The 23,563-nt window shown below is 39.4% G+C and overlaps 1 protein-coding gene across 1 annotated transcript in view; it reads left to right on the forward strand.

The window, feature by feature from the left end:
• Positions 1 to 6: 6 nt before the first annotated feature.
• Positions 7 to 23,563, forward strand: part of PGGT1B (protein geranylgeranyltransferase type I subunit beta) — a 35,433-nt gene continuing 11,876 nt past the window's right edge. The window contains 4 exon segments of the mRNA XM_032984058.2: positions 7 to 267; positions 4,612 to 4,730; positions 13,087 to 13,154; positions 20,905 to 21,056. Coding sequence (XP_032839949.2) covers positions 128 to 267; positions 4,612 to 4,730; positions 13,087 to 13,154; positions 20,905 to 21,056 — 479 coding nt within the window. The 5' untranslated portion in view covers positions 7 to 127.

Raw genomic sequence — 23,563 nt, forward strand, 5'->3', positions numbered from 1 at the left:
CAGGGTTTGCGTGACGGCATGGGCGGCCGCCGGCCCGGGCCCGCCGCTGCTGACGTCACCGCGGAGTGGGCGGGGCGGCCGCTGCGCGTGACGCAGTCCGGGCGCGCCGCGCGCAGTCGGGGATAAGATGGCGGCGGCGGCGGCGGGGGAGCCGTCGTGCTCGGGGGAGGCGGAGCGGCTGGAGTTCCTGCGGGAGCGGCATGTGCGCTTTTTCCAGCGCTGCCTCCAGATCCTGCCCGAGCGATACGCGTCCCTGGAGACCAGCAGGTAGCGGCCCGGGCTCCTCCTGCCGCGGGCGGGCCGGCCTCCCGCCCGCCCGCCCCGCGGCCGGGGCTGGGGCCGGGGCCGGGGCCGCGCCCGGGAGGTCGCCGCGGCCTCCGTGCCGACCTTCGGGGACGCCGGGCTCCGCCGCCCTCGGCCTGGCGGCCCGGGTCTGGGCGCGGCCCAGCCGGGCTCGGGCCGCGCCGTGGGACGGGCCCCTGTGCCCACCGGCCGCCGGGGGGAGGTGTCGGCTCCGCTCTCCCCGGCGGGCGGGCCGCCGTGGTGACGAGAAAACCGTCCCGGAGAGCCGCCTGCCCAGCCCGACCTCCGGCGGCAGCGGGCGGCCCCGCCCCGGGCGCCTGGACGGCCCGGCGCCGCCGTGGCCCGGAGGAAAGCGCTCCCTCCGGATCTGCCCGCCGGCAGACGGGTCCCCAAAACCACGCGTGGGTGTGGGGGCTGGTTTGGCCTGGTGCTCACCTAAACGCCCTGATACCCACGAGTGGAGACCTGTTGATCCTTTTAATCTATTTTTAGTCCTGTGCTTCACACTTTTAATCCACCCTGGAAGCCGATATTAAAACAAATGGCTTAACCCTTTTGTAGCTCGAAGTCAGCATGCAGAAGAGTCTTGTCTATGTGACAGAAATAATTGAAATCTTCATTTGCTAATATAAGAGTTAAAATACTAGTGAAGTGTGTTCCTCACTTTGAATTAGAGGGACGCTTGTCCCTGTAATGGCTTCGGAATGCTTTTGTTTCAGGGTTTAAAGTGTTCCTGTAAGGTACTCCGTTACATCTGAGGCACAAGAGGATCAGTAATTTGATTATCAACATGCTCTTGATAAAAACTTGGAGATGTAGAGGGTTCAATATCTTACTTAATCAATAAAATCATCAGATGCTTTTCACTTTGAAATCTCCTGCAAGTCTTGCTGTGAATGCTTAATGGGTGTGATATAGTCATCCTGCTAAGTCAAGCTTCATTTCAGTTGAGAGTACAGACACTTGGCACAAACATACAGACTAGCATGGTTAGTGCCAAACTGTGTGAAAGAACACATAGCTTTATATTCAAAGCAAAAGTTAGAAATGTTTGTTTCAGAGATGTGAATCATTTGTTGATTAAGAATTAGCCAATGTTTCAGTGTACTTGGTCATCTAAAATAACTGACAAACAGGAAGTCTAAGCATGCTATGCTCTTAACTCTTTTTAGGCATTACAGTTTCACTAACATGCAGACATGTTAGAATCATAATGCAAAGGGCTGAGCTGGGCCACATTGACATATGGAGAAAGGCTAAAGAAATGGGGCTTGTTCAGCCTAGAGGAGGGAGGATTTGATCACAGTCTTCCATTACTGAGAAACTGGTTACAGAGAAAGATGGAGGTGCACCCTTCACAAGATACCATGGTGACGGGGTGGGAGGCTATCGGAATGAGTTTCTTCAGGGAAAATTGTCTGGATATAGGAAAAATTTTCTTCACCATTAGAGCAGTTAACCATGAATAGTTTGCCCAGGGAAGTGGTGGAGTCTGCCTTGAAGGGTTGGCTTGTTAGGGTCCTTAGTCATCTCACCCTATGTTCTGCAGAAGGTGGGACCAGTCATCTCTAGAGGCCCTTGACACCCTAGACATTTCTGTTCTGTGATTTATACTTCCCAGCTGTTGGAGTTTGCCACTGGGCTGAAACAGATGCTTTGGATTACATGGGGTCTTCCCCAGTCTTAGTGAGTAGTGCTAGTAATGCTAATTGTTGTCAGAACTCTTGAGAAATTAATGAGCTGACTGAACTTAAATTTAACGTGGTCATAGTAGCCACAATACATGAAATAACCAGTGCCCAGTGTATTGTATATAATGGCTGTGAAGCACCGAAGAAACACTGTTACCTGAAAACTGGAACTGTCAATTTGAAAATATTACAGGATGCCTTAATTTTTGGCTAATGAGCAGAGTGTAAGCCTTCAGATAGAACAGAAAACCACTGTCATCTAAACTAGTGCATTTTTTGGAAGTTGTGATGTTCTTACTCAGCCAGAGGTTTTCAGTTCTCTTATGCTGATTTTTAGACCAATGTTCTGCAGGTGTGCATACATGTCTGTTAACAAATTGTAAGTGGGGGATTGAACCATAAATGGATTATCCCCAGTTTGACCGAGAGGCTGTTTGACAAGTTCAAGGTCACTGAGTTCAGCAAGCCTCCTGAGCTGGTCCTACTGCAGAAAGAAATGCTGTTACCCTTTTATTCTTCCCCTTTTTCCTGCATTTGTGTAGGTCCATAGTGAATTAGATGGGGAAACTCGAGTAAATTAAAGAGAGACTTGTAAAAAACATCTAATTTGTCAGTGAGTTGTTCACTGCACTGCAGCAGGAACAACTGCATTTGTTGTCACAAAGTAGGGTGGTAGAGAATGAAATTTTCCACACAGCGCTGGTGTATTCTAACTTAAGCAATAGATTGTCAAACAATAAGGGAGTAGGTACAATGATAAATTTGATTTTATGTTATTTACTCACTGGCTCAAAGCCTACATAATTATTTTTGTCTGTAGTTCTTGTATGTATCATCAGCAACAGTAGTTTTTAAGTAACCTGATTGATAGTGTTTCGTATGTACTGATTGTCACTACCGTGAGGTTTTGCATGAGAACACAACTCTCCTAGTCTGTGAAGTCTTTCAGATTGTGGTACTCCATGGTGCACTTTGTAGCATGCTTATTCAGTTTCTGAAATAAGTCACTTCAAATGCTTCCTGAATTCTGTTGAGAAACTAGTCTGTCCATGCCTGAAGATCAAGAGCTCTGAATCTGTCACCAGAAATGTCTTTACTTGCTTGTCTCAGAGGGGAGCTTTTAGACAAATTATACCTTTGTAAGCTTTCAGTAGGTCAGTTAACAAATAAATTTCATCTGTCAAGCTTTGATGCTTGTCTTCCAAAATTAATACGTCTTAAACTTGGGGGTTGTCTTACAAAGGGCTGCCCTCTGTGGAAATCAATGTATATAAAGTTTTTGCCCATCATGGTATGTGTCAGTTAAGGTGCTGCTAATAATTGTCTTTGTTTGTCTTAGAACATGTGACTGTTAGTATCCTGTGAGACAGGATAGCATATGGAGTAAGAATGTCATATTTCGGTGGCTGTATCAGGACCTAAGTCCAGTGGCGCCAGATGTACTTGCCCATCATATGTGAATGCCAGTGCACTGTACGAGCTGTTCCTTAGTCATGTGGGTGCTGTTAACACAGCAAATCAACTCTAAATAATTAAAATTAAACCTAACTATATGTAATAACATTTTTTACATTCATTTATCTGATACATCTATTTTTAAGTGTAGATGAGATTTATTGTATGTCTTGTATGTACAGCCTTGTGGTTGTGGATCTAGTTTGCAGGAGTTCCTAGTGCTGAAGCTGGCATGTTGTTTGTGCCCCATGGGAAGTAGCTTAGCTGGCTTGAAATGTCTTTAAGTGGTTTCAGTTAAAGATTGTCAAACAGTGTTTGTGAAAACTGGAAAATTTATGCAAGGTTTCAAAGAAAAATTTACTGTGGCTGAACAGTAAATTCCTTCTTTTGTTTGTAAAAATAGTGGTTTTGCTAGAAATTGTGGGTTATTATACAGAGTAAGATTTTCAGTTACACACACCTGATCAATGATATAAGCCTGGAAGTGTTAATTTTGCACATTCAGCATGATAGCCACTCCATTTCTGTATTTGATATTTGGATTTGATGTGCTTAGTATCAGATGTTTAAATAAGTTAGTCCTCTGGGTCCTTTATACCAAAGGACAAGAAATAAGTACCTCATTCTTGAAATAATAATTCGTTCTGTGTGTCTGTTTATACATTGACTGATTGATTGATTGGTTACAAAGGAAGCCTTGCTGTTTGACACCTAATTTCTAAGCATCTGAAAGTGGGTTTGGGACACAATGAGAGGCAGCTTACTGTAGTTCAGGGTTACCTTGCAGTTACTGCATATATAGGGAATTGTTCATCTAAGAATTCACAGAGAACTAGTGTTTCATATGTTAATAACCTAGTTTACTTTGTAGTGTTTTTTTTTCAGGTAAGCAGGCCTTTAGGTTAATGTCCGAATTGGCATAACGTTACTATATAAAAGGAGGGGTGGCTTGTATGAAAAGCCTTATTGAGACAGAGGAATGTTTACAGTACAAATAACATAATTTTGTCCAGTAGATAAATTTCATGCTTTCTGAGCTAGACTGTGTGTTGCACCACTGTCAAAGGCTGAGAATTCATAGATATTTCTGTTTCTGCAACTGTTTGTTAATTTCCCCATGATATTTATGGTGGGAAGTGTAAGTCTTATTTTTTTCTTTTAGGTTGACAATTGCATTTTTCGCAATCTCTGGTCTGGATATGTTGGATTCCTTAGATGTGGTGAACAAAGATGATATAATAGAATGGATTTATTCCCTGCAGGTCCTTCCCACAGAAGACAGTGAGTGAGTTTTTAGTTTGTTTTTTTTTTTTTTTTTATTGATATTAACATCTTTACTTTTGCTTTTCACCTGGGAAATAGTGGATGGCTCTTGGTTTTTATAAAATACAAGGTTGACTTTCCTGAAGTGCTGTCCTGATAATTTCAGGTAGTAATTTTGAGCAAATCCTAGAAATAGATCCCTCTAAAGTAATAAAGGTAGAAAAAGCAATTAGTTTAGCTTTTTTATGTATACAGGGTGAAGTTATGAAAATAATCTGAAGACAAGACAGTATAAAAATATAATGAAGTTGCACCTTTAATCATCTCTGCAGAATGTTTCACCTGGTTCTAAAAGAAATGCGAATGTTACATAAGTATTAAAGTCTATTAGTGTTTATATTGACTGCCACTAATTGTAGCTGTGTCAGGAGCTCTGAGCACAGGTGTGGTTATTTGGAACAACTTTTGGAAGTGGAAGGTGTAAAGTTAAGAAGCAAAAAGGATAAATGCAGCTCCTGTTTTAAAATGAAACATCTGCTCTTTAGATCTGTGAGAGTTAAATTTATCTAAGGTTTTTAGAAGGATTAATGCTGTTTCTGCATCCCAGTGTTTTGCATTGGAAGATGAGTGTCAGATCTAAGGGGGAGAGGGAGCACGCAGGAAGTGTCCCTTTCCTGGTGACGACAGAAGTCAGGGAGGTGCTGTTTTAGTGGGCTGGTTGGTATTGGCAGTTTTTAATGTGGCGGCACAAGTGAATGGCTGATAGCAGTAGAGGGGTTGGAAGGGAAGGAGATGTGAGTGAGGCACTGCTGCTTTATGACAGGAGGTGCTGGCGTGTTGAGTGCTGGTGTGGGGGTAGCTCCAGGCTAGTCTCTAGAGAAACGGTAATTCCAGGTGCCTGTCTGTAAAATCATGAGCATATACTTTGTGTGTTGGATAGTTGTAGAAAGAAAATTGTGTTTACTCCTTGTAGTCTTATAGTCTAATTATATACTACAAATTAGGTCTCTTCCCTAAAAGCAGTTTTACAAAATAAAAGCATTTTTGTGAAGTAAGCATATGGAGGTCAATTGCTGATGCTTTATTTTTACAGTAATAATCACTTTTCTTACTATGGAGACTTAAAACCATCAGATACACCCCAATAATTAGTTCTAATAGATTTATTTTCTCTTGTGTTGTATTCCAGGACTGATTGTAGAAAATTAGGGATTTGGATCACATAATTATTCCCACAACATTTTTAATCATGAAAATGTTCCTGTCCCTTAGCATTAAAAAAGTTTTCCAGGGTGTACATGCTTTGTTTTTAGGAGCTGCTCACTTTCTGATCTTTATCTCAGCCTTCAGGAGTGTATTCTGAAAGAACAGTGAAGTGTGCAAGAAGAGTGATCAGAATAGGCGTTGTGCTTTTGGTTTTGTTTTGGTTTTGGTAGTATGCAGTAATTCTCGTGGGGGTTCTACCTAGCCACTGTTTGGAATAGTCCCACTGTCAAGAGTCTCTTAGAGAGAGCAGTATAATCTCAGCATGCAGATGTGGAAGGGCACAGCTGAGATGTTCTCCTTTTCCAAGCTGTCATCCCATCAGAAAACTACAGGAGAGTAGTTTTGGGGAGAGTGCATTTGGCAGTGCATTCTGTGCTTTTAAGTAGTAAATCTCCTTTTCACCAGAAGAACAAACTTCCCTCCAATCCTATATTTTCATATCACATTGTAAAAATTCTCCTCTTCTTAGGTTTTTATGCTTTTGGTAATAGCACTACTCTGTCTGGTCACTTGGCCCCTAAAACTTCAGCCTTATTTTTATGCCATTTTTACTTAATTTAAGGACAATAGATGATGCAAAATGAAAATGATGCCAACAGCAGCAACTTGGACGTTGGAAGGCTAGGTGTGCAGAAAGGAATGTGTACCCTTCTGTGATGTATACTTTCAATAAAATGTACTGGCTTTCTGTTTTTTAATCCTGGGTATGTGCAACATTCATTAATTGGCAGCCTCCTAGCAGTAAAGCTCTGACTCCCTCTTTTGGCCTGTTTGAGGAAGCAGCTAAACTCTGGTAGGCTGCAGCAGTGAAGTTTCTGCTTTCAAAATGCTTATGCCATCTCTAAGGAGAACAGTTGCATCCTTCCAGGTAAAAAAACCAAACAAACACTCCAAAACCTAACAACTTTACTCTGCTTTTAAATAAACATTATATTGCAGCTTTTTTTACATGCATGCTGATAAAAGTCTCCATGGAAAATCGGTTTTTAAACATTTAAATTACAACACTGTTTTATGACGTAGTTTCCAGAATGATGAATTTCAGTAGTCTTGCTTTAGGTAACTGTATTGCACTTGATTTAAATCTTCATTAATTTTGGCTCTGGGGCTGACAACATATTTAAAACTTACATTTTAAATTTGAATATATTTTTACAGAATCTTGGGGTTTGTTTTTGACCATATCACTGGTTGAATTCCTAAAGTGGGCAAAAAGACAATTCTTGTAATTCCTATCAGAAAAATAAATGTCTGCTGTTCATGTTTGTCTCTCCAAAGGTTCCATATCCATAGCACTTCAGTTGATTTTTATTTAAAGCACTTTTTTAAGATGACAAATTAAAATTGAGATCTACTGCTACCTACTGCTCCCAGTCATTTTACCAATGGAGGAGAGACTTAATATCTGTTTATTTTTATCAGTAACTATTACAGTAGGTGTACTGGCTGGGATAGAATTCATTTTTTTCCACAGTACCCCGTATGCTGCTGTGTTTTGGGTTTATGACAAAGATAAGGTTGGTAACACACCAGTGTTTTAGCTGTTGCTGAGCAGTGCCTGCACAGCATCAAGGCTGTCTTTCTCTCCCTCTGTGCCCTGTCTCTGCCCCAGCAGATACAGCCGGGGGACACAGCTGTGTCAGCTGACCCCAGCAGACCCAAAGGACACTCCGTGCCATCTGACATCATGTTCAGCAGTAAAAGTTTGGGGAAACAGGGAGAAAGGGGGTGATGTTTGGTTGTGACATTTGTCTTCCTGAGTAACCCTTAGGCGTGATGAGGCCCTGCTTTCTGCAAAGGAGCTAAACACATGCCTGGCCAATGGGAAGTAGTGAATGAATTCACCTTGGCTTTGCTTGTGCCTACAGCTTTTGCTTTCCCTATTAAACTGTCTTTGTGTCAATCTGTGAGTCTTCTCCACTTCTCTCTTGTTTTCTCACTCTCCCACAGGAGGTGGCTGTGTGGGTGCTTAGCTGCTGGTAGGGGCCAACCCACCACAGCAGAGCTTTACAAAACCTGGTAGAACATTCAGAATTTGGTGTTTCAGAGTACTTTTTAGATACAGTCTCACAATATACCATGATAGATTTAGGTAACACGTTCGTATTTACTGGTATATGATATGTCTGAGGGCTAATGAAAGCTTCAGTTCAGAAGTTTGTAGCCTTTGAAATTTTTATGTGAAACTAATGTTCATAAATGCAAAGTGATGAGGTCTTGATCTCTCTGAGTAAGAAAGCAAATACATACTCCGTGAGCCTAACTGAAATGCACTAAAGCAAGCTAAAAATTAAGGTCTGTCAGGATAGACTATATTCTTCTGTGGGTTTATTGTAACTGGGATTCAAACAAACAATGCCCTTTAGATACCATAATTTCAGATCAATTGTTTTAGACACTGACTCAATACCAGTTCTGATGGGGAGCTGACCCTCACACAGAAACCTGCCATTCTTAGCTGAACGCTTGTTCTCGTGGCTGTCTTCTATAACTCTTGCAAAATAGTTTAGCTTTATATTCCATAGATTTTGGCCATTCTTACTTTTCCTTCACTTTTGGTAAATGCTTTGATTAGGTACATGGCTAGTATGTGGTTTTGTTTTGAGTGTTCACTGCAGAAAGATGTCACTGTGTTTCCTTTTAGAAAGAAGTTGAAATCTTGAAAAAACCTTCTTTTTTCAATTTGAGGAGAGTGGTGCTCTTTTACAAGCCTTATCGGAAATTATCTATATTTAGACTAAGACATACTTTTTAAAGTGTTAGTGAAATTGGAAGACAGCTGACAAAAGACACTGTTTAAACTGCTTGTTCTTAAGATTCCTGTCATGTGGGATCTTTACTGTTCTTCTTCTCAGAAAGCAGCTTCTAGACAGAATTTCACGTTTATTTTAACTCTCTTAAAAGGCAACTCATAGCAGTGTGAGAAAGATATATCCCAATAGATCTTGCAGGTCACATTTAAAACCAATTCAGCACTTTTGGAGGAGATTGAATTCAGAGCTCTGTACTCAAGTAATCTAATTACAGACAGGCAGTGAAGGAACACCTCTTGGCCATATTCAGCCGCCATCCTCATAGCAACATTGGCACTTGTTTGACCCAGCTTGAGAGCTGGTTTAGCTTGTTGAAGATGCATACATTTATTTACCAACATGAAGATACATGAAGAAAAACATGCATTTATCTAACGGAAGGTTAGCTTTGTGTTGCATTAGTGAACTGTGTTGGCTGGGAGTGCTAGTGCCAGCCCAGTATGGCGGAGGGAAGAAGATTGTACTTTTTGACAGCTGGATGCTTCACTAGCTTTGCTGTGCTAAGAATGGCACCAAAAGGAGAGCTGAGGCATATTTCATTTGAGGGTCTGAACCTCCAGGACCCATGCATAGCAGGCTGAAAACCATTGTACTACATCAGGGACCTAAAACTTTCTTCTGTAAATGTCTAAATTTAGATTTGTAATAATGATTCTTTGTTCTTTACTGAAAAAATTGGTTAAAATGTCATTGACTGTTCTTGAGATCATTGTTACGTATGAGCTTACTGATCATGAGCTTCTTGAGCAGAAATGCAAATTTTCTTCCAACATAACCTTCTTTATGGCTATGTTTGAAGTATTTATCTGCATGTATAGTGGACTTCCATTTTAGAGAATGCGACTTGGCATTTTATGACATATTCTAGTACTTTGATTTATAAGAATAATTATTTTTTAGCCGTAGTTCAGTAAGAATTGCTTATGCTTTTATCTGGGTGTACTGACTGCATCAGACTACACCAGTCAGTACAGACTGTTCAATCTGTGATTATTTTTTTTACATAAAGATTTAAATGATATATGTAAGCTAGTATTTAGCAAAATGGTAAAGCCCTTGGAACAAGAGGAATGCATAGGTGACTGGAATGGGAAGTAGTAGTGGTGAAAGTTATCAATCTTCCCATGCAACACAAATCATAGAAAATAAATGACAAAAATGTCCTGTCTGTAACAGAAGAGCTCCCAGGATAACCCATCTTGATCATGACTTGAAGCTCTGTTACAAGTTGTAAGGACTTTCTGGCCCATGCATACATGAGTAATGTGTTTTTCTTCATGGAAAAGTCTCAGCTCTTGATTTAAGTGTAGAGTCTTTTTGGTTTGCGAAAAGGGTAAATTTTCTTTAGTTGTGTTGTCAAATGTGAAAAATTTTTTCTAGGTGTGTTTCTTCCAACTTGCAGTAGTTACACGGCAATTGATACAACATTTATAACTTCTTGCTCTCTTAAGCTCTTCCAGAAAGTGGTTAAATATGCTTAGCTCACAAAGTGAACACTAGGTGGTACCATTTCATAATTGCAGTTATACTTCAGCAGACTGCTGGAGCTAAACTTGTCACTCCAGCAATTTTTTACAAGGGACGTAAACTATGATACCCTTTCACTAGGATATGTTTAATTTATGAATCTGACAGGCTGTTTGTGATTAGGGAAAGTAGGGAAGAGTTTGATTATCGCTATTAAACTAGTACATAAGTACAAGTACTTTGCAGTAAAATAATAAAACCAGCTTCAGAGAAGGTGAGGTGATGTGCATAAACTGAAAGACACTGGTTTTTCTTTAATGCTCCTCTGGTTCCCATTTAGTTTTATCTTGTGTGTTCACAGGAAGCTAAAGAAAAATTGGAGACGTGATGTCAATGTGCCACAGGCATCTGGTTAGAAATGAGCTGTTTTCACTTCCTGTTTTAACACTTCCTTCATCAGCTCAGCATTCTATTTCTTAATTCAAGATATCTAACTAGAAATTCAGCAATTCAGTTGTAATGTGGAAAGTCTAGGAAGCATCTATTGCACACACATGAATGAGAAAAGGTTTTTTCTTTAGAGGAAGGGATAAAATTCCTTTTGAAGATTATGCAGTAGTAAGAGCATTGAAGAGGATGTTGTTCTTCTGTTTCTCCTAGGAGCCAGTGTGTAAAGCCTAGGGTGGGAGATCAGAAGTTACTGATTTAAAGAGTCAAAATGGATTTTAAATCAATGATAGCAATACTGTTAAAAATCTAGCATTTTAAAATTACCAATGCTGGTTTTTAGTTGGTAGCAATTGAGTAGTACAAGAAAAGTTTTTAAATATTCCACAAAAATTACACAGCTAAAGGGAATAATAGATCCTGATTTCATTCATGTACTTCATTTTTATTGTTCTCTTTCATAGTAGTTGTCCAGCTAGAACCCAATTAAAGTGACACACTAATAACATACTGTACTTGGGTTTTGTACTGCCATTTCTACCTTGATAATGAATTATAATCCACAGTCTAAAAGGCTGGTGAAGGGGATCAGTCTTTCTGGGATGAATCCTTCCATCTAGCAACTAGCAGCCGACTTCTGTTTGACTGCAGAGCTGTGCCAATTGTAGCACATTTTCACTTGCAGCAGGCCAAAGCAGCTGTGTACTAGTGGGCTAGCAACTGTTTTCTGGATGAATCGTTTCCACATTAGTGCCATTTCGAAGTGAGTTTTGTAGTTTACTCATGCGCTTAAGACACAAACTAATTTTTACTGAAAATAGGCCAAGTGAATGGTAATTTTTCCATAATATCACCTAGGAAGTTTGGTATTTGAGACATAGGAGCTGTAGTTCTCCTCTTACTGATTCATTCATAGTGTCATTTTTCAAATTGTGATGCTTTTTGGGTAGTGTCCTTCAGGACCTTATATTATTCCTTAAGACTACTATTTATTATACTTTCCAGAACCTGTTGCAACATGAAATGCAAGTTTTTGATTCCAGGAACTAACAGACAAATGTCTACTGAGAAGATTTAGCTTATAACAAAATGTAACAGTTAAGCATTTTTTTTTGTCTACAAATACAGATACTGCTTCTGTTTTCTATTTGTGGGTATTACTAAAGCATACCAGTTTTCAGTGCATGCTGAAATGACCTTCATTACACCTGTAGAATCATTTAAAAGTACTTTTGATTTAAAGGTGAAGGAAGTGAAGAATTGCACAGGGTTCACTCTGTAAATTAGGTCCAAAGACTTGTCTGATAGAGAATCTTGCATACTTTAACCACATTGAAGTGCTTAGACTAATAATATTTCTAGTTTAAATGTTGCATACATGCAAAATGTATTTTAAATTAGAAGCTGATGTGCTGATACATGACACCAGCACTGGTAGGACACATTGCATAGTCATTTTTTTTAGGACTTCCAGCTTTCTAAATAATCGTGTTTGGTTAGTCTGGTACAATTTTCCCTAGTTTCCATGAGGATTTTTACATTAAGGCTGAAGAGATAAAAAAAAAGCAGGGGAAAGAATTTAAGAACAACCAAGTGCTGTTGAATTATGGCACTCATTAGGCTTTTACTTTCAGAAGCTGAGGAGTAAAGTAATTGAGTTTTTGCCATGCAGAAGCAGATTTGAGCCCTGCAAACCTGTACTTAGCTCTAGGCAGTGTGTGGTACACACTTATGCTGCATACTCAGGTACCATGACACATTTAAAACAAATTATACTGAATCACTAACAGCAGTGTTTGATAGCTACAATGTTCTTGTACCTGTGTTTTGGGTGAGAGAAAAATGTTGCCAATTAAAAATTTGCCTTTCACATCTTTTTAACTATTTTACTCGGGCAGTATTTAGTTAGATCAGTGCTAGCTTAAAACTGCAAACAGTTTGTTTGTCCTTGTACATGTTGCAAAGTATCTTAAAACAATTCTGCTTGGGAACAGACGGTATTACCAGGCAAGAATCCAGAGAGAAAAAAAAATCTGTTAACTCTGGGCACTTTTCCAGGGGAGCAATCTTTTTTTTTCGAGAGCATTGAAGACAGCCCTGTGCTGATACAACACTATATATCCACCAAATAAAAAATCTGTTTCTTTGTCATTATAGCAGGACTACATTTGCCTTGTGGTTTTGTTTTTTGTTGGGTTTTTTTAGCAATCAGAATGATAACGAACTGAGGTTGGGAGCATACTGAAAGACTTGTAAACTCTAGTAGTACTGTGAATAGTGTTGAACTAATAGGTCTTGATCTTGACTAGAGAATTACGGTTTATGAAGAGTGTTTCAGCAAAACAAGTTAGTTGAGTCTTTATTCTTTTTATCTCTTCCAGGATCAAACTTGAATCGCTGTGGATTCAGAGGCTCTTCATATTTAGGGATGCCATTCAGTCCCTCCAAGGTCAGTTAAGAGAGTGTGTGTGTGTGTGAAATATTTTCAATTAGGCGATAAATGATTTTGTGCCTTTTTTTATAATATTAACTGCGTAATTATGGAATATCTGGAAGGCAGGGATTTTTGTATTGATAATACACTGAAATGTTTGCATATCTTTTAAGAGACATGCATAAAACCCATATTAAAATGGTACCACTTGAGTTTCCAGAGCTGTGGCAGAATTGACATACAAATTGTGACTTGCCTTGGTACACTCTCCCCCTTCTCTGATCTGTTACTGAAGTAGGGAAAACTCTCTACCTTGAGGACTATCACCTCCGTAGGTGGTGGCAGAATAGCTCCATATTAAGAGGTGCAGTGTATGCTGTTCTTCAGTATTCCTCTTCCTGTGGTGAAACATCCATATTTGATTGCATCTGGTATCCAAGCAAACATAAACAAGGCTCTGCTCACCCCAGTTTGTCGACTGTACGAGAGAAGACTTTGAAGCCCATGGCACTGAGGTTCATGAGTTAAATCATGCATATGAAAAGAAAATGCCCTTAATACAGGAGAGAAAGGAGATAGCAGAGGCTGCTAAAGATGGTACAGAAGGTCTGGTACAGTTGTAAGGAGGAAGGTAGAGGCCAGTGTGAAGGACGTACAGTAGTTCTGTCCTGTGTTTGAGAGTGAAGAGTCAAATCTCACTAAAGCGTGGATGAAAAGTCCAAAAAAGCATGTATTTGATTTTTGTGGTGGACAGTTAACAAGATTTTAAATATAAATTAGTGAGTGAATCTTGGGATCTGAAATTGAAAAGCAAGGATGGACATCTGATACGCTAATGACCTCAGCTGAGTGTAAAAACACTTGAACTAACTTGAGCATGAAGGTAGCACAGCAGCCTGTTTTGGCCTTGTTTTTATTTACTCTTAACTGCGTAACTTTGTGCTTCTAAATAACTTGTGGGAATGTTAACCAACATTGGAGTAATAACTGCATATGTGTCTTCGCATAGCAAGTTGGCCAAGTACTCACAGCAGTAATATTCAGAGGTTGTGCTTCTAACAAGGGAAAAATAATCGTGAAGAAGGTTTTTCACATCTCTACACTGAAGGCTATGGCAGCATGTGACAGGCAAAGTAATTTTTCTCTTGGTCTGCTTTGGTATTTATCCTGTTTTATACTACAGATGGTGTCTGCAGTGAGCTTGCACTGTAGTAGCAACATGAATTCATCATCTCTTTTAATTGGAATTAACCTCAGTGGCAATCCAATCACCTGCTGAACTTGAAGGAAAAAAGGAAAACTTCTGCTTAAAACCTAAACCAACTTGGGATCTGTAGTGGTGACTTACTGGGATACTTCAATAAAAATAAAGTTTAAAGACAAAATAGTAGACAGTAATTTCAGTATAGTTGTATAAGAAGACGACTGATTTTACTCAGAAGGAAGATGGTTGTCTTTGGTAACAGTCACCTAAAGAAGTTATGGTTGTCATGCTATTATTGTGGCAGAACAGCATTATAAAATGAATAAAGACATAATTTTACCAAACTGAGATAATAAAAATCTATCAGTCACATTTCATCAAAGGTTTGGGTCAGTACCATGTGTTATAGTACATTAAATCAGTGGGTGCTTTTGGGAACCTTTTTCAAATCCTCCTCAGTGTATAAAGCTTGAAAAGTGGGTTCTGGATATAGTTCTGAGCTCTTGTAAAGGCCCCTGTAGACGAAAAGTCTGTAAGATCAGCAAAGTGTCATTATCCCTTCCTAGTACTTTCTGGTGTTTTAATTTACCTCTCAACTTGCAATAGGACGTGCTTCATAGTTAATTATTTTCTTCTCAGGAAATGTGTCATGGCCCATTGGTGTCTTATAGTGTGTTAGCCAACCTGGAGAATGGACAAAGGATTGGGTTCATATAACCTGTGGAAATCAGATAGAAGGTCATTATCTCTAGAAAACTGTTTGCAGATGGATGTGCTTTTTATTCCGGCATTGCAGTATTTTTTTTCATTGCATCTGCATTACAGGGATCAGGTCTGCTTGATTTATTGGCATACAAAGGTTTAAAGTATTTCCAGCACTGTTGCCCCAAAATGGTCTGAAATAACCCAGAAAAAGAAAGTATTGGAAATCCACTTCCATGACTTTGAACTATGTTTAATGTCTTACCGGGTTTTTTATTCGTAATTTTAAAATCTTCTATTAAAGCTATGTCTTGAAAAATAATTTTTGCAGAAGCCTGTAAGCATTTTGGATTTGCATTGACAGTTACTATTTATTACATGCCACTGCAGTGATTTAATTCATGAACTCTGGGAAAGTGCCATAATTAGAGGTAGCCAAATCTCTTCTGTCACTGTAGACCCTTCAAAATAATAGAAAAAAGCTAGGGATATGTTAGAATTTCTAACTCTACTGAATGTTACCAGGATAGCTCATTTGGTTTTGTTTTGGGATTTGTTGGGGTTTTTTCAGCTGTTACCCTTTCAGTGTTCGATTGTACTGTCTGTGTAGTTTTTTGGGACTGTAGCAAGAGTGAAGCAAAACCATATCGACTTCACCAACACCAAACACAGCCTTAACAAGCCTTAACAGTCTTCATTATCAATGAAGGCTAAGAGTGCCGCTTCCATCACTGCATTTAAACATGAATCTTTTGAAATTGAATTAGAATTGTTTTCCGAAATGGCTGCAGGTTCTGAAGTCTCTCTGATTTGGGGTTATTGGAGTTCAAATTAGCTTTCTAATTTAGGGATGAACAGTGTCCTCAGAGTTTCAGAAGGGCGTAGGTCTTTTCAATCTCTTTTGAAGTGTTATAAATCAGTTTTAGGGGCTAGACTGAAAGCAAGTATCTGGAAATTTTCTGTAAGATTTCAGTAAATAACATGTACAACATTGTATTTTCTCAGGGTTGAAACAATAACACTGATGCCAGTTAAGAGAGTTTTTTGAAAGTGTGACTCTGCCTGTGTAGGACTATGTTTAGTAGCGTTTTTTATTAGTGTTTGGAGAGATCTTGCCCATGCTTTTGCAGGAGAGAGTTTCTTATCCCTCTCTGCAGTGGTCAGCAGGAATTGTTGGTGACCATGAGTTATATTTTTACTAGCTATTCTGGATAAAGTGGTAGGGAACATTCATGTCACTGAACCAGATTTAAATGTTTGAAAGCTTCCCCTCAGCTTGCATCTTTTCAGCGTTAATTCTTTAGCGGAAGGCTCAGACTGTGCAGACTGTGGTGGTAACACCCATAGAGCAGAAGTGCTTTACTCTGTCACTGAGATCCAAATTAATCTGTTTCTTGTGTGAACTTAAAAAGGAACTTCCTTTTACCAGGCTTGAAGAAGCCAATTAAAAATAAGATGCGTTGACTACTGTGTCTTTGATAAATTTAGGACAGACTTCTACACAATGTCTGCATTGCTTTGGCGGTCTAGCAACACTTCCTCCCAGCCATGCAAATTTTAGAGGTATTAGCAATTACCTCATTAAACCTCTGAGACTTGCTGTAATCTTTTTCATTTGGAGAAGCGATTCCAGTCCTATTTCATATCATCACATTGTCACAGGACCAGTTGCTACAGAATTTATGAATTCTCAACTTTATGCAAAAAAATTATTGTTTTCTTCGGTTTGTGTTTTTGAGGTTTTTTTGTCTGAAATGTCCAATTACTCTGATTGCTGCCCCCTCAAAGACATCCTGTTCCTTGGGTTCAGGCGTTTTGTTGCATTAGTGTGTAAAGTGTGTATTGGTCTGTGTAGGTGCAACATAAAATTTGTTAAGTAGTATCACAGTGAGCTTGAAATCATTACATGGAATCTAGAATAGAAAGTGAATTCTGATACACTTAAAATTTGAACAATTACGATCAGTGTACAAAATATATTATTTTTATTTTATTCTTCTGGTGAATAAGTATATCTGGTTTTGTTGTGGGGTTATTTTAAGTCAAATGTGGTGAACAAAGATCTGTTAGGCTCTCAAAAGCTTCCAAAATCCTACCATGATTACACATATGAAACATCATGTTGGCCTCTGTGATTATGCCTTGTAGTAATTACTGTATGATCTCATATTTGATTCTGATGCTTGTGTGTTTAATTTAATTTTATTGAAATATCTGCCGTAGTTGTTGGGATATTTGGCCCTAAACCAAATGTTCTCAAGACACTGGCTGCATACCAGTGTATTGGACTCTCTGTCACTTCCACTGGCTTTTTTAGTAACTGCATATCAAGATATGTAGCAGTATACCAACTTGTCATATAAAGAATTTAATTACTTGCCACATGATAATCCACATGAAAAGAGAAAACTGTTAGTAGTAAAGGTACTTGTGTGACCTGTGAGCAGTTCTTGAATGCTGAGACTGTCTCCCTGATTCCCCACATCATGCCGTTCCAAAATCATGTATCCTAGCAGCCTTTTCTGCCTTACTTGTACCTAAGTATTTGTTTGATGTTCAGGGACAGAATCAGATGGCAGTACTTATTTAGCTGTGAACTTCATGATTGTATGTACAGACAGCAGACACTATTATTTGTTTTATATGCATCATACAAGTATAGGTTGTGCTCTTTATCAAAACTACCAGAACTGCAAAATTTTGTATACCTCTGGTGTTGCTGAAAGCCTGTATTTGGAAAAGCAGTATGCTACCACTACATTTTGAAATGTTTGCATAGAAAAGGAGGTACAGATATAATTTGTACATTGTTCAGGTACTATAGTGATTGATACAATTTAATGGGAGGGGGAGGTGAGAATTGTATTACTTAATTTCATACAGTATGTGTACTTGTAACACTTCTCTTGCAGCCTGTTTTTATTGCAGTAATAGTGTAGCAGAAATACTAAAATATGGAATTCACTGAAAAACAAGGGCCCAGTTGTTTAAATGTGTTTGCAGGCTACCAGAACTTTACAGGCAATATGATATTAGTATGTGTATACAAAAGTGAAATTTTTAAAAAAACCCAAAACTCTTATGCAGTGGGAACTTTCAGTTACTTTGTAGAGACACCGTGAAAAATTGTCACTTGAAGGAGAGTGTTGTTTGAGAATTATAGATGCCTTAGAAAATTGCCTGGTTATCAAAGCATGTTTGTAGTAGTTAGAACATTTGGGTAAAATTTTCATAAATATGGTTTTAAAAAGCAAGTCTGAATATCCTTAGATTAAATGTGCTTGCTTAATGGATGTAGTCTTCCTCTGGAAATAATATTTTCAAATGTAAAGTCAAATTCTTTTACTGTATCTATTACTGTTCAGTTATTTCTGATGTCAGTATTGATTTGGAGATGAACTACCTGTAACTGTAAACAGCACTGGTGAACAGTTAACACTGATTTGCAGGCTCCAGTATTTTCAGTCTATTTGTGCAAAATCAGCAGAGGCATCTTCTGCACTTCCCTGCTCAAGGTTATTCCAAGTAGAAAGAAAGTAAGCGTGCCTCTCATTCCCATTTAACTTATATAGATGTTTGGAAACTTAGTTTTCTTTGTAGTTGCTGATGGGAACCGCTGGAACATTTTGTAAGCAGTTGGTCATTCATATCAGAAAACCTTTCCAGATATTTTTGATTCACTGGTGTGTGTCTTGTATTTTATTTGACAAAACGCATGAGAAGCTTTAGCTACAGAGCTGGGTCATTGAGAATCCATTTAGGGCAAGAACTGGTTCATGTTTGGTGTTTTAGAATAGAGACTTGCTTTGCTTAAAAGTAAAAGTAAATCAATTAATTACATTAAACTGAATACCTCTCTGTGTCAGAGCAAATTTGTATCACCCTATAAGTCTGGATTTTTGGAGCAGAATTTTACATCTGAAATAAGTTGACGTATCAGAAGGGTTAAGCCGCTTATGATAAAATTTTTAAGGGGAAGATACTCTGAAAAGAAGACTAGCTTTAAAATCTTTAAAATTGGTATGATAGGCCAAGTTGTTCCTTCAGAGATTAGAAGCTGTCATCCACTCAATTTAGAAAACTGTGTTTCATGACCGCAGTAGCTTTTTCTAAGCTGTTTGAGGGCACAGCTGTCCTCCACCTGTGGAGTGCCCCATGGAGAAGGCTGGCTGGGTCTGGAGCACCTCTCCTACAAGGACGTGCTGTGAGAGCTGTGAATGCAGCCTGCAAAAGGGAAGGCTCGGGGATCTCACAGATCTATATAAATGCCTGCAGAGAGGACAGAGCCAGGCTCTTTGCAGTGGTGCCCAGTGACAGGACCAGAGGCAGTGGACACACACTGAACACCGGGGGTTCCCTCCAAACATCAGGAAACACTTTTTTGCTATGAGGGTGACCAAACACTGGCACAGGTTGCCCAGAGCGGTGGTAGAGTCTCCATCCCTGGAGATACTCAAAAGCCATCTGGAGATTGTCCTGGGCACCTGGCTCTACGTGTCCCTGCTTGAGCAGGGGAGTTGGACCAGGTGACTTCCACAGGACCCTGCCAGCCTCCACCACTCTTTGATGGGGGGGGGGGGGGGTGTGACTGGAGGATGTGCAGGGTGGGAGACAGTAGCGGAGGTACTGGCAGCTCAGGGACAGGAGTGGGAGCTGTTGAGACTTGTGCCCCCTTCTCAACAGGGAGTCCAGAGCTGGAAGGAGAGGAGGTGCAGCTCTCAGTGCTCACTCCTTTGTTCCCATTCTCTTTTGCATAGCTAGAGCCTTTTCACTGCTTCAGCAGACACTTTCACCTTGTTTTCTGCCTCCCTTTCCCAACTGTGTTTGATTCCCTAGTGTGAGAACAGTCCCTCGCTGTCTAGTGGTAGTATTTTTATCCGAGTTCCCTACTAGAAGCGAAGCTTTTTGCCTTTGGAAATAAGTATGACTTGCCTGAAAAATACCAGTTACATGTAACAATCCTAAATTTGGTTTTATACTACTTTTTGCATGTGTTTTTAGGATGAATTGCAAAATAAAAATGACAGCTGACTAGGCAGTAGTGCTAGTAAAATGTGATTTAAAAACTTGCTTGTCTCAACAGCTCAGTATTGAGATAGCTGTTATCCTGTTTAAAATAGTTGTCTTCCAGTTGCTCCAAATTGAACCATCCCAAGTATCCAAAGTCATCTTGTTACATATGGTTTCTGTTTTCATGAAATGGTACGGTCCAGGATGTGCCTATAAAATATCAGAAGGGAAAAAATAATAATTTTAGCACAGCTGTATCAATGTCCTGCTCATTACTGTGATTTGTATCATGTGACTAGTCAGCATTTAACTCTTATTTTAGCTTCTCAGTTGACATTATTTGTTATGTAAATACTTTAAGCTCTGATTACTGTTTTAGAATAGAGTTGAAAGTAGATGAGGGGCTAATTTGATATTGCTTCAATTGACAGATTACTAGTAATCCCTTACATTCACCATCATTAGATTGTAAAATCTTTGAACGGACCTCCAGTGGCTTGGCTCTTTTAACAGTGCTTACCCAGCTGCCAGGAAGCTAATGCCCAGTGGTGTGTCAGGATAAACTTAGATGCAGTTGAGACCATCCCATCTTTTTGCTTAACTCTTGCATAAATACCACTCTTGGCAAAGCTTTTTTCCAAAGCTTCCTACTGACCAACTGTTTACAAGAGTAGCAGAGCTGTGCAGTAGCTTTGCTACATTAGAAAAGCTCACTGGGATGCCTTCTGTCTAACTGTAATGAATAAAAGGAAAATAACTCTGTTTACCTCTTAATTAAAAAAAAAAAAAAAAATTGAATGTAATGTAATGTCTTACGATTTGTCAATATTTCCCCCCCCTTTTTTCTAGGGTCCAGGTATATTTCATCCCTATGATAGTGGTCACATAGCAATGACTTACACAGGTCTATCATGTCTGGTTATTCTTGGAGATGATTTAAGTCGAGTAAATAAAGATGCCGTACTAGCAGGACTGAGAGCTCTCCAGCTGGAGGATGGAAGGTAAAAGATACTTTACATTCTATAACTCTCTGGAAGGTTAATAGAAAACCCAGATGTGGAATAAAACATAAGAAATGTGGTTTTTTTGAAAGCAGCTATATAACATTTTCTTTTTATTGGAAAATACTTTGGTGGGTAATCAGTATCAGTCATAGAATGCATGTCAGTTTACAGGACTAAACAGCACTTTATATATAGATTTGCTTTCATATGAATGACAGTATTTGTTTGCAACTGTAGATACTTATTCCTGGAAAGTTAGTGGATTGGTTTATGTCTTGAGGATAGTAGTTTTTCTGTTTTGTCCTTCAGCTAAGTGAGGTTTTCCATGTTTTTACTCTGTTTTTTGCAGGGCCCTGGAACATTACTATGATGATAATTGCTCTGCTTAGTGGGAGGATGGGCTTTATTTAGTTCTAAGAGATTAAAGATATCAATATGCAGGATGAATTAGCCTATATATTACCTGTAATAGGAGTATAATATTACTAAACTTCATTGTGAGATCTGTCATTTTTGCATGCATTTTTTAATAGATAGTATACACCACTTGGCTTACTTCTATTGGTGGGATGTTTTGTTTTTATAATGCAGGCTGAAGCTGGTAGCTTAATGAAAACTTCTGCTAGTGCACATGATCGATGTTGTTAAATTTTACTGAACGTCATTTTTGAGAGAGTACTTTAAGAAATGAAGAATTATAGAAATGTTCTGAAGAAATTATCTTTCACTTTGCAGTGAAATTGCTATCACCTTTTATGAGTTAAAAAAGCTTTTGTTTTGGTCAGATAGCTGTGTATAGCCTAGATATCTTTTTTTTTTTTTTTTTTTTGGTAATGCAACTATAAAAATGCAGTGTTGCATGGATTTTTACAGAGAAAAGCACAAAATGCCAGAATGTTTAGGATGTAAGTGGTGAATATGAACTACAGTTTTCTGGTTTTTGTAACAGCAGACTGGCCTTAATGGGCCAAGTTCTAATGTATGTATACAGATACATATTCATATATTTGTTGGTCTGCCGTAGTTTGTAGTTTCTTCAAGCACATGGAGGTGCCTGTTCCATTGCTCCAGGCATTCCTATTACATGTCAAACTATTTTTGTTTTTAAAGTATATCCAAAAGGAAGGAGGTGCTTTCAGCTCACTAGCATCTTGAAATGGTTACTTGTCATCTTGCCTGATCACAGTACTAAGCTACATGCAGTTAACCTCTTCTACATGTTTGTATCATTTGTGGTTTTAATGTACAGACTGATAACTCTTACACATGATCCTGTGTTCTATATTCCCTGCTGAAGAGTGCCAGCTAGCCTCTAGTGCTTTGCACTGGTGTAGAATTGTTACTTTGGCAGGAGGCAGTTTCTAGTGACAGACGTTTTCATAGCTATGAAAACTGCTTCTACTGCCCTAAAGGGGGAGGATGTGTAAAGGCCAGGACTTGAGCTAACATCTTGTTCAGGTGGAAACAGATAGTGAGCTTAGTGAGGGAAAGAGGTATTTTTCCGGTGTTACCCTAGTGTAAGTATGCTAGTCCTAGTTAATAAAACAGGTGTGAAGAAACAAAAACTAAACCAGTGAAGTTGTCACCAGAGGATGTTGTGAGACTGTAAACCATAGTACTGGCACATATTAAGAAGTGTCCTGGCTTCTCAGGATGTCCTGTGCCACAACCAGAGAGTAATGGAGTTCATCCCTGTCTGAGCTGCACAGAACAGGGCCTGGCAGCATTGGGGTTAGAAGTGAAAAAATATCTCCCAGCCTCCCAGTTGGAGGCTTTTCTATGCAAGAAGACAATGGGGTATATACTTGAATTGCAGGGCCAAAGAGGGAGTGTTAAAGTGGTAATAGTCATATTTAAAAGACCTTTTTTTTTTAAAAAAGACATTTGTCAGGAAGAGCTCTTTGAACCAAATGGAGGCTTGTCAGACAGTGAGTCACAGAATAAACAGTTAAAAGTTTATTTATTGTCACATGCAATTAAACTTCTTCTGTTTATCAGAGAATCATTTAGGTTGGAAAGGACCTTTAAGATCATCGGGTCTAGCTGTTAACCTAACACTGCCAAGTTCACCACTAAATCATGCCCCCAGGCACCATGTCTACACCTCTTTTTAAGTACCTCCAGGGATGGTGACTCAACCACCTCCCTGGGCAACCTGTTCCAGTGCTTGAGAACCCTTTTGATGAAGAAATTTTTCCCAATATCCAATCTAAACCTCCCCTGGAGCAACTTCAGGACATTTCCTCCTGTCCTGTCACTTGCTCCTTGGGAGAAGAGGCTGACACCCACCTCGCTACAACCTCCTTTCAGGCAGCTGTAGAGAGAGAGCGGTAAGGTCTCCCCTCAGCCTCCTCCAGGCTAAACAACCCCAGCTCCCTCAGCTGCTCCTCATAAGACTTGTGCTCTAGACCCTTCACCAGCTTTGTTGCCCTTCTTTGGACATGCTCCACCACCTCAATGTCTGTCTTGTAGTGATGGGCCCAAAACTGCACACAGGGGACAGT

Source organism: Tyto alba, unplaced genomic scaffold (assembly GCF_018691265.1).
Source record: "Tyto alba isolate M040663 unplaced genomic scaffold, T.alba_DEE_v4.0 Super-Scaffold_13, whole genome shotgun sequence".
NCBI classification, from domain to species: Eukaryota; Metazoa; Chordata; class Aves; order Strigiformes; family Tytonidae; genus Tyto; species Tyto alba.